This window comes from Frankliniella occidentalis, unplaced genomic scaffold, assembly GCF_000697945.3.
Source record: "Frankliniella occidentalis isolate FOCC.00 unplaced genomic scaffold, Focc_3.1 Scaffold72, whole genome shotgun sequence".
NCBI classification, from domain to species: domain Eukaryota; kingdom Metazoa; phylum Arthropoda; class Insecta; order Thysanoptera; family Thripidae; genus Frankliniella; species Frankliniella occidentalis.
Genome location: NW_026267202.1, coordinates 98,079 through 109,473, shown reverse-complemented (window position 1 = coordinate 109,473; position 11,395 = coordinate 98,079). Strand labels below are relative to the sequence as shown.

General features: G+C 52.6%; 1 protein-coding gene across 7 annotated transcripts in view; it reads left to right on the top strand.

Annotated features, from left to right (window-relative positions):
• The window catches only part of LOC127749631 (oocyte zinc finger protein XlCOF6-like), a 219,104-nt gene that overhangs the window by 133,087 nt on the left and 74,622 nt on the right, over positions 1-11,395 (top strand). For 5 of the 7 annotated variants that reach the window (XM_052268563.1, XM_052268564.1, XM_052268566.1 and 2 more), the window contains 2 exons: positions 3,543-3,557; positions 8,206-9,903. In XM_052268563.1, the coding sequence (XP_052124523.1) occupies positions 8,233-9,630 (1,398 nt within the window). In that variant the 5' untranslated portion in view covers positions 3,543-3,557; positions 8,206-8,232 and the 3' untranslated portion in view covers positions 9,631-9,903. Of the gene's footprint in view, positions 1-3,542; positions 3,558-8,205; positions 9,904-11,395 lie in introns of those variants that run through there. The other 2 variants (XR_008011248.1, XM_052268562.1) reach the window with 2 other exon arrangements.

Here is an 11,395-nt window from a genome sequence, read left to right as displayed (position 1 = left end):
CCCGCCCCGCCGCCGCGGCCCTTTCGACGTCTTTCCTGCGTGCGTTCGAAGTAGTGCGGTGGCGTCGTGCTCCCATCCTTGTCTTAGGCGCGCCATCAGCCTGTGGAGAGAGAGAGAGAGAGAGAGAGAGAGAGAGAGAGAGAGAATGAACGATGGCGGCGTCGTGTCGAGAGGAAGTCGGCGTTTTCACGACCTCACAGCAGCGCCATTCCTACAAAGTGATTCATTATCCGAGTCAATGATGCGGCGAGAGCCAAATCGTCACTACGACTTCTGCAGCCGCCGCCACTGCTGCCGGGAAGGAGGTCTTAATTCTCGCACAGAGAAGCTGGCCAGCAGTCGTGGAGGGAAAAAAGGGGGATTGAAAGTGACTGGAGGCGGATTGTACATCTGAGAAACGAAACTATGTAACATCTTTCGTTTATTTAGCCGTTTGAAGTACGGTGTTTCATTAGTCATTGGCCATAATTAGAAACTTTAAATGACGAACCTCGGAAATTTGTTCGATGTTAAGAAAACATAAGGTAAATGAAAATACATAACTTGCATAGGAACTTAATTATGGAGTAATGCTGCGAATTTTATTTAGTGTGTGTTTTTGTTGACTTAACTGAACCTCCTTATAAGTTTTTTTTTACGATCGTGCTGGTGCGACAGGAATGTAAGAGTCGCCAACACGGAGGTGCGGACGAAAAAGTGACTGGCCCCGGGACAATGAAAAGCTACTAGAAAAGGATGATATGAAGTGGGGAGAGGAGGAGTGGGGCGTCGTGCCATCGCCACGCTTCAACGGCTCGGAGCGAATGACCATTGACCATTACGACCCCAGACGGAAGCTCAGTCCAGGAGGGCGTTCGCCTCCTTGCAGCGGGCGCGCCGAGCAGCACGGCGACGACGAGTGGACGGAGGGGGTACTACTACCGTCTCATTAAAAGTCAATGCGAGGGACGGATGGCGCGACCGGCAAGCGCCCCGCGAGGAGGACGACAACGACGACGCCGGGGCGCAACGCATTCCTATGGCTGGTGCCCGGCTGGTGCCTACCTGCTAAGTCTATTATTTTGGAGGAAAGAAGACCGGGCGTCGTCGTCGAGACCCCCCTCTCTCTCTCTCTCTGCTCAGGCCGTTCCGCTACAGGGCTAATTTCACTAGGTTAGGTTTGCCCCGCTTTGCCCCGCTTTGCTCAACTTACCTTGGGCCGCGCGCCGCTGCAGCGACACGCCCCGCCCGCTTTAGGGTCCCTCTGAAGGGCCCTCCTGCAGCGCACACGCATGAAGACGGCCCCTAATTGAAACAAGTTCTGCCCCCTTCCCTCTCTCTCCTTTTCCCCTTTGCGAGGTGTGCCTCTGGGTCCCGCGGGCGGCGGCGCGGCTCGTCTCGTGCGACCGGAATGGTAACGAGTCGCGACAGATTATTGCGTTATTTCTTATCTGGGGGAGGGAGTGACGCGGAGTTGAGCAGGGAAGCAGAACTGTGCGACTCTCTGCAGCTGCTGAAAGTGTGTGTGTGTGTGTGTGACGGTACTCAATCAATTAGGAGCAAACGAGCCCCACAGCCCCAAACCCCCTCACTCGAAATGACAGTACAATTAATATGTTGTCTGTAGCAAATTTCGTAGTCTCTGAACTGATTTAATTTTTAATTAAGCTGGAATGTGCAAATACGCTTGCCCAAAATGATATCAGTGCACTTAAAGGTATGTCAGCTTACACAAATTTTCTTGAGACCGCTGTCACTCATATATCATACAGAAATAGCTATGCGATGCTATGAGTCCACTGAGCATTTTCTACCTCTGTACTTTCAGTTGCCCGGCTCTTTCTAATTTGTAGCAGCCCTGCAACCGTCCTACACCGCCGCCGGATCGTCAGCGAGCTTTTAGCGAAAACGAACGACGATAGAAGTATACGACATGGGTCCAATAAAGGGGGCAATAACACTAACGGGGAGCGCGGTGGTAAAGGGGGTGGCACGAAATAAGAGAAGAAAAAAAACGTTGATAAAAGTCAACTGCGGAAACCCTATCCAATTTCCGAAAGGTGGAGATGGTTTGAAGGGACGCGGCAGAGAAGGGCGGGGAATGACAGAGAAATAGATGGACGGTCAACGAGAGAGAGAGAGAGAGAGAGGGGGGGGGGGCTGCAAGGGTAGAAGAGAGTTGTCTCGAATGACCAGCAAAGGACCTGTCATCGGACGCCAAAGCTTACCCAGCCCTCCCTCTTCCACGCCCACCACGACTCCAGCCCACGATGATAGCAGAAACTTGCCGTTTGTCACTGCGGCCGCTTGAGCGCCAAAGTTTTGAAGGGCGACCGGTCGGCTATTGCCATTGAATTGTCGTTGCGACGTTCCCTTTACTTTTACCTGAGGCGCTCCCGCCGCCGGGCCGACCTCTTTGGACTTGCTCTTCGTAGACCGTCTTCCACCCTGCTGAAAAACGAAAAGCTATCGTTGAAGAGAAACCAGCAGAGATAACCGAAGGACTCGACCCTTTCAATTTACACTTTGATTTTCGTCAAGATTTTTCGTTGGAAATTTTAACAGTAAGATAACGTTACTGTTGCAAGAAGAAAAAAACTAGCACTGTTTTATATTTTTTTTGTGCGAGACAGTGCCCGTATCATGCGGTATCATGCCCGATGAGGCGCGAATGGGGTACTTTTGTACATAGGGAAGTCGAGTACCATGATCGTGCCTAACAATAAGCATCTGACACGGGGAGAGGCGCGGCTCGGCGGCTCCCCCGCGGCCCAGCCATTACAGCCCTCATTTCCTCGGTGACAATGGCAAGGTGTTCCGAGCAAGACACATCAACGGAAATGACTTTCTTGAGGCCGGGCCGCGCGGCGGGGTTAGGGGAGGGAAAGGCAGCCCACAGTCCCGCGCGCCTCTGGCAAGGCCGCCGAGGAGGAGCGGCGCGGAGCCGGATCAGGCGACGAGGAAATAATAACTTCCGTTGCCTGGAAAGATGCAAAAGAGAGGGCGAGTAGGTCGCGGCGCAAGGCGGGCCGGGTCTGAGAAGGCTCTGGGGGCGGCGTCTCAGTCCCCCTTCCCTGCTCCTCCGGCAATATGCATTAGGGAGTCGCCTTGCCTCACCTTTTGTTTGCTATTGAGACCTTTCCCTTTATCATTTGTTGGCGTTATGGTAATGCGCCGTGGCGGCCGAGTCTCACCTGCCCCTGACGCCCCCGCCTCTCAATTAGGCACGGTCCTAACGTAGCGCGGAGCGGCCACGCGACAAGCAACACTGTTAATATAACTTTTATGCGTCATTCCTTCGATGCGTGTTCATATGGTTGTGTGATTTTAAATTTACCAACGATGAATGTCACGAAAAGCAACAAACTCTTATCGAAAAATTACAAAATTCAAATCAAAGAAAAGTAACAAAATATCTTAAAATTGTTAATTTTTTTTATCAACTGTGGCGCGTTGTCCAGCATCAACCATACTTCTTTTTGTAAATGAACGACGTCTGTCATATTCGAACTTGTTACAAAAATGATGTGACCTAACGCAAACATTTTTTGTTTTGTTTACAGAAAGTTTACGAGAAGGTAAGACACTGAAGCAGCGCGCGGTAGCAACTACAAACATGTTCACCTTGCTCTACCTCCGCGTTGTTGCTCTTCTCCCCGAGATCGAGAAGTCATGGACAAAATGTTCGCCCGCCGTGTCTCGCCGATAAAACGCGCCGAGTCCCGCCAGCCAGCCAGCCACCGCCAATGAGTCTTCGTCGCGGACCCTCCGCCGCCGCACCCGCCCCGCCCCGCCCCGCCTCCAAACTTGGAGGCAATTACTCCGGCGATGAGCCCTCCCCGATGATATGCAACGCTGCCGAGGATGTGGACGCAGCTGCCGGTAGCTGTTGTGCCGGCCCCGGGGCGGCCCCGCCGCTACCGACGCGCGCGTGCCCCGACTGCCTAATGGCGGCCACTTTCTGATTTGTTCCGGGAAACTCACCGACCAACCCCTTAATTTGCCCCTTTTCTGCCTCCCCCGCCCCCTCACCCTTCCCGCTTTGCCGCCACCCTCACGCGTAGCAGCAACAGCAGCAGCAGGTACCTTTTGGCAACAGCCTTCCCTTATGTGCTTCCCTTTCTCCCCGTCTCTGCTGCCCTCTCTCTCTCTCTCTCTCTCTCTCGCTCTCCGCTCTCGCGCGCTCTCTCTCTCCCCCGTGCTGAACCTGACAGTCCTCTATCTCTGTCCTCGTAGGCCTGGCCCCGGGCATGTTGGCGCAGATTAGGTCCAGGACGAGAATCATCGCCGGCACTTAGGTAACGCCCCCACTATCTGTTCAGCTGCCAGAGTCTTGCCCGCCCCTGCCCCGGGATTTAGCTCCTTGCTCCTTTTCTCTGGCGGGCTTTTTTTTTCGCCTCCCCGCCCTGCTTCCTCCTGTTCCTGCTCCTTCCTTTTACCCCGACCCCCGCGCGCCGCGCGGATTTTGCCACTTGTTCTGGCGAATTAGGCCGAGCGAAACACGCGGAAACGGATTTGCGTTAAGTACCGCACACATTTCAGTGTGGACGAACCAAAAAAAGAAGAGGAAGACTGCGAGTGAGACGCGGAAAGAGAGAGAAAAAGAAAGAGCGCTGCCACCTGCACTTTCCTTCCCCTCTATTGTTTTGGGCGCGCGCGGCTCGATTAAAGATTTATCGTCCACAGAGGTGTAAAACCAGGTGAACGCATAAACTGCGCCGCTGCCGGTGTCTCGCTTCATGGCGAGCAGGGCGGAGCAGAGCGGAGCAGAGCGCGCACCCTGGCCCGGGCAATATTCCCCATGACTTGCCACAATGAACCTTTTACGCCATCCTCGTCGACGCTTTACCGTCCATCATGCGTGCAGCGAGTCGTTATTGTGTACAAAACCCGCTGCTGCTGCTGCTCGCCCCGCGCTACAAAACAGTGCCTATCCGCGTCTTTCCGGGCGTGGCGAACATTTTTTCGCAAAAGGAAGTTTTGCTGGGACCTTTTTTTTTTTTTGGCGCGGGATGCCGCAGAAGTGTATGCAGCAAAACTCCTCGGGGCTGCTATGCTGCGGCGGCGGCGCTGCGCGGGTGGCGCGGCGAGGCGGACGCGGAAGGCAGATTCGAAGGAAGTGCCGTCGGTGACTCTGCATTTCTGTTTCTCTTGTACTCCCCGCGCAATTGATATGCGCCGGAGGGCGAGGCGGCGGCGTGATCCCCAACAAGTCCGGGCGAATCCGATCAGGCGCCACCGCACTCGCAGTACTCTATGCTGGCGCCGGAGGAAAATATGTGTGCGACCACTTCGTTTTGGTGGAAATTTTTTTATTCCGATAATAGCTGGCTTCAAACCCGCGCTATACATTTTTCTCGAAGCTTTACGTTTATTTGGTGGTGCCACTATCTTGTCCTCTTAGCTCCCAAATCTCTGAAACAAAAGCCTTCTTCTCTTCGCTTAGTGTCGAGATAGTGGTAAAGACTGTCTGCCGCATTGGAACACCATTTGACGACGCCTCTTCTGATTCGGAAAGAATTAAAACGTTTCCTGTTTCTTGTCGCCCCCTATTTTTTTTTCGCCCCTCCCCCCTCCTACTGCTTTTCAGCACCCCCTTGTTCCCGCACCGACCGGTTCACTTGGAAATAGTCCCCGATAGCATGCTAATGGAGTCTGTTGAGCGCCGCTGGGGAAAGAGAGATAAAAGTGGGACATAACTGCACCTCCCATGAATGCAAACACGGGCCGCCCTTATCTAATCGTTATTCTCAATCTGCGAGGAGCTGAAGTGAGATTACCGAGGCCGGCCCTCGTGGATTAGTGCGGCGCTGCTGCTGCTGGCCTCTCGCGGTAATGATCCCGCCTGAAAGAGTGGTGTGCATTCGCAGGGAGGGCTTATCCTCTCTATCTATATAAGGCGACACGACGACCCCTCCACCACCCTCCACGACGTCGACGTGCGTTCGTACGAAATAATAAAAAAATGTTACTGTCCTCCCCGAGGAGAAGCAGCAAAAATGCCTAGTGCCCCTCTCCGGGGCGCCTCCGCCGTTAAATCCGTGCGCAGTCGAACTCCACTTTACCGCGAGTGGATTCGCCCTTCCCGGACGCTGATATGGACCATAGGCCGAATCGATGAGGCAACTATTAAATTCGTTATGTTCGTCTGCAGAGCCGTTCTCCGCGTGCGGCAGGTCTCGCAGTTTAGTACCCAGGATAAAGGGGTTGCGCACATCATAGGGAGGCAGAAATATCATGCAAACCTCAATAGATTAAGTATTGCCTTCGCCACATGAACGTTTTGATGCTTTTTGTATCTGTAATCTATAGACCTATACTAGGTACCTAATGGTATTAATATCCACGGGGTCCAAAAACCACGAGAGCCCTCGGTCCCGAACTCTTTGACGATTGCATGATATTTGCACCCCTTATCTCCCGGCCACGGCCACGACACGTGATGATGAGGCGGGCGAACAACAACGACCCGTCCCGCGCGGGCGCCCCTGTCTGTCCTTCTGGCTGCAGTCGGGAGGGTTTTGACCCTCGGAAACACCCCCCCTGGCTACGCTGTTGTGTCTGAGTGACCCCCGCTCTCGCCCCCGCCGCCCGTCCCCGCCTCGCGCCGCCACGCTGTCACACTGCGTCACTGGCCAGGTCGTACCCCTCGGGAATTTAATACTGCCTAAGAGGGAAAGCTTGTCAAACTGACTGCGAGCACCCAGTGACATTATCCATCGCTCCCTGCTCCTCTCCCCTCCCTCACTCCAGACCCTCCCCTCCCGCCTCTCTCTCGCTCCCCTGCCATTTCCTTTCGCCCTCTCCCTACCCCCGTCTCCTTGTCCACGGCAAACATGACACCCAGCTTCCATCTCCGCTGGGCTGCCCCTGGCCTCTATGTGTGCTCTCATTTCCTCACAATGCCCGGTGACTGCCCTTGCTTGCAGGGGCCCTGGCGCGCGCCCTGCGCTCTGGACCCCAGCATCCCTCCCCGGCGTGTTTGCATGTCGAAGCTCTAACCTTGAGTAACGTGTCGTGTCACTGAGGCTGGCTACCCTGCTGCGTCAGCCTGCGACGGACTAACACTGGGCACCTCGTAAAAAGTTTCAACGGAGCTCAGAGAAGAGACGAGGCTGGGATGTGTGTTTGTGTACCCACCTCCGTAACTGGGGGAATAAGTTTTTGATATTTTTTTTTAAAGGACAATTTTTACCATTGGTATTATTTTAACGACTGGAAAAGGGAAAGGCACGTTTTATTTTTAGTTGAACTCGGTTTGACTCCCGTCTAACTTTGTGGCGCTGCGTAAACCACAACCACCCAGTGAGCAATGTGGTCTGAACACAATATTTTGGGCTACTCATATTTGAGAGTGCATTGTAAACATTTTTACTAACTTAAAAAAAATAGATCACAGGGTTTCAAAATAGCCTCTGAACCACTGAAAAAAAGTAGGTAGGTTTACAGGAAAATTTTCCTTGACGCAAGTTGTAAAATTACAATTTGTAATCGTAAAAATACATGCAGTATTTATCGACTTCAAATCACTTGGCGAGTAAAAAATGTGCTGTCGTAAATTTACAACTTAATAAGAAATAATTCGAGTTTACAAAATTTTTGTAAATTTACGACGATATTTTTCACAGTGACTAGACTACACCCAGAAAAGTGGATTCTTGATTTGAGTTCCGGTGCTTGACAAGTTGAGGACAGGTACTTGTTTTGAGAATATTTTACTAAATTTGATCTAAAGAAATTCTTAAACCAAGTCCTGGGCCACAACTTGTCAAGTACCGTACTCAAATCAAGTATCCACTTTTTTGGGTGTAATGAACCTTCACTCTCAGTTTTTCGTGCAGCCTAGCCCAAGTAACTGCAACAGCCCTCCCAATCTTGAAGACTGTCGCTCTTAGTTCCTTTTCAACAGGAGCGTTTGTATTACGAAGAATTGGGTTTGCAACGTACAGAGGATCCGGAGCAGCCATATTACAAACGATTTTTCTTCATATACGAAGAGCACTGGTTTGTAAAACGTAAAGCTTGGTTCGTAACGCAAATGGATGTCTTCGTAATAAAGGATCTGTTTGTATTACAAATGCTTCGAATCATATGTACGTTACGAAGAGCAGTTGGTCGTGAGAAGTTGCAGTGAAAACTAGAAATGTCTAGTTGCGTGGCAAATGTACCTTTTATTTACGAAAACTTCCTTTATTAATATTCAATGTTCAACTGTTGTTTTTTCAGGTAGCTGTGTGCGCGTGCTCCCCCAGCATGCCCTGCTTTGTGACCATGGAGCAGCTCCCGGATGACGTGATCGTGGCGGTGATGCAGTTCCTGTCGGTGGAGGACCTCTTCGCCTGCCGCCTCGTAAGTCGGCGTCTCTGCGGCCTCGTCTCCCACTGGGACGTTTGGCGCGACCGGTCGCTCTCCGACGACCTTCCCTGTGCGAACGCGGTGCTGCGCCTGGCGCCCTGCCTCGACGCCCTGGTCGTCACGGGGCGATATCCGACTTTGGCGGTGACGACGACCCAGTGCGCCGTGGCCATTCTGGAACTGCACATATTTGACCGGGAGTCCTTCAACGATGCGGAGTACGCCCTGACAGTGCACAGGCAGGAGTCCCTCGGGCGCCTGAGGAGACTGGAGCTCACTAGCAACGAGCACTACTTTAGGTCACCTCCTGTTGCCGACGTTCTGGTGAGGACAATGGCGTCGTGCTCCGGTCTGCAGTCGCTCGAAGTCTGCGACAGCCTACCCAACACCAACCACCCCATTGAACACGGGCCCTCCAAACCGTCCCTCACGCAATTCGGTTGCCCAATTGATGAACAGTCGAAGTCCTTCGTGCACACAATGCTGGCCGGACACGCGGCCACCCTAGAGGACGTGGACATCAGCGATAGTCATTACGGCATAGGCGACTCGGAGACGGCCGGCCTGTTGGCCAGCATGCCGAGATTGCGGAGGCTGCGCTGCAACGACTCTGTTGAAGGGTTTGGGGCCGTGGCGGCGAGCAAGAGTCTCAGGGACGTGAGCATTACTCTGTTCGGGGAGCCAGATGAAGAGAACGAAGCTGTAGAGTTCCTCCGCAGAGCCAAACAACTGCGCCGGATCCGGTTGAGCTACTGCACCGACTTCAGCGCCGAGTTCTGCGGCCGGGTGTCCGAGGCTCTGACCTCGTCCATGGTGTCCAAAGTGGAGCGGCTGGCGTTGGACGGGTTCACTGAGGTGCGCCTGCTGTTTCGCGAGCTCCCGTCGCTGCCCTACCTCCACCACCTGGAGTTGACGGAGGCCCCGCCCGACGACGAGCTGCTTTTGAGCATCTCCCCCGAGACGGCCCCGGCCCTGAGGAGGCTGGAGCTGGGAACCTGCGGGCAGGTTTGTCCTCACTCCTGGGTACACAGGGATGCAGTCAGGGTGACGCTCGCGGCCAACCCCAAGCTGCATATTCTGCTGTGGCACAATAAAAAAGATTGTGGTCAAGCGTGCGAGGCATGCAGGTGGACCTGCCACCCAGAAGTGATCAAGTGGAGTAAGGTGAGAAAGGTTGGCCTTTTCTCGCATGACCCGGGCAAATGCCCTTCTCCGGAGGATCACACTGATACTGTTGAATGGCAACGGTCCAATTACTACACTGGCGCTGCTCAGTGTCCGTGGATCCATATGTGATGTAGTTATGCTTTGGATGTTCTGTATTTTACACTACCAACACTAAAAGGAAAGCAACAAATAAGTCATATTGTGAAAATGTTGTGCTTAATTGACTTCTTAATCACGTTTTTGGACGTAATGTTTTAATTGCTTTTTATGTGAGATTTTGGTAATGATTACTTCTTACGTTTTTATGGTCTTGCCATATTACTTGTGTTTCTTCTGTAAGGCATGTTTTAACGTCATCTTTAGTTTTGTTCTCCGTGTCAGTTTCGTTGAGGTGCAATAAATGATTCATGATGAAGCTCTTTAACCTTTCTTACCGAATGCTCACGTTTGCAACAATTAAGAAAGAAAGAAAGAAAGAAAGATTTGTTGTCAGAGCTAATGTATTTTGCTGATTATGGTAGCTAATCACATTGGCAGGTCTTTATTTAGCTGTGGGAGCCAATTATTACCAGAGATACCCCGTTTGCTACGAGTCCAAGTAGCTACGAATGCCGGACTGTGTTCCCTGTTTTTCCTTACATCCGCTTACCTGGATATAACCTCTGGAGAGGCCTTTTTCTCCATATTTCGCCTCAGCCGTGCGTAGTATATACGTCAAAGATGCGCCCGTTCATAAACTGTTCCGGGAGACAACAAGGGTAGGGCACGGTATTGACAGCTGTCCCCGTGCCTCGGGGCGGGGCTGGGAGGCCACTCTCGTCACGAGGAGGGACCCGGGCGAGGCTGGAGAAAGCGCCAAGCCGGGCCTTTTCTGGTGTTTGAGCAGTCCACCCCACTTCTATTACTCCTTCCATGCACTCCAATTTTTACAAGTTCGCCTCTGCTTTTGCCCTCCGGTGAAAAGCATATATAGTCCTGCAAGAGCGAACGTCATTCGGAAATGCATTATTCTCGATGGCCTTCCCCCATTTTTATCCTGCTCTCTCTCTCGTTCCTTTTTTCCTTTTGTGTCCTTTTACATCGGCGCCCTGTTTCGCCTGGAGCGAGGCTCAAACGGAAAAATTGCGAAGGAAGAAGTAAGGGGCTCCTACGACGCATGCTGTATTCTGTCCAGTGGCGTTGCACCACTGAAGAGAAAGGGCTGCATACCGGAAAAAAAATTGAGTGTTTTTGATGACTGTACATTTTTGTGTGCTTGGGTTTTTTGAGTGCATTATGATTTTATTGAGTAGAACGGTCTTAAACACAAGGGCAACGCACTAAAAGAAATCGAGTACACAAAAAAAATCAAGATTTCGGCGAACCGGGTGCGTTTTTAAATCGGCCTTTGTCACCGAGTCGGCCAAGCACTACAACATGTCATGTTGCGTCAGATCCGCGTGTGCATTTTATTTGTTGCCACACACGTGGCCGCCTAGGCTTGGCTCCGCGAGAGCGTGTCGCACTACTTTGCCTCCTTGTAATGAGAGATGACGCCCTGGACAGGCAGCAGGCCCCCTGAGGGTGGCGACTCTTGTCCTGGCCACCCTCCCTCCCGGCTCCTCTCTCACTCCCTCTGGCTCGGCCTGTAGGCCATTATCACCCCCTACCCACCCATGCCCCTCCACCGTCCTCCCCCGTGGCACTTTTCAAGCCTGACGCACTGATGGATTCGGCCGGCCACTCCGCGCAGTAGCGCAGCGCCACCCTCGCATCCCCCTTTTTGCTCTCCCCTCTCCTCCCACCTCCGCCCAAGCAATAAGTATACTTTGGTGTATCGTCGCGTCGCGGCCAAAACTCGGTAGGAAAATGAAGCCGGAACCCTTCGGGCGGGGAGCAGATAAACACCGGGGCA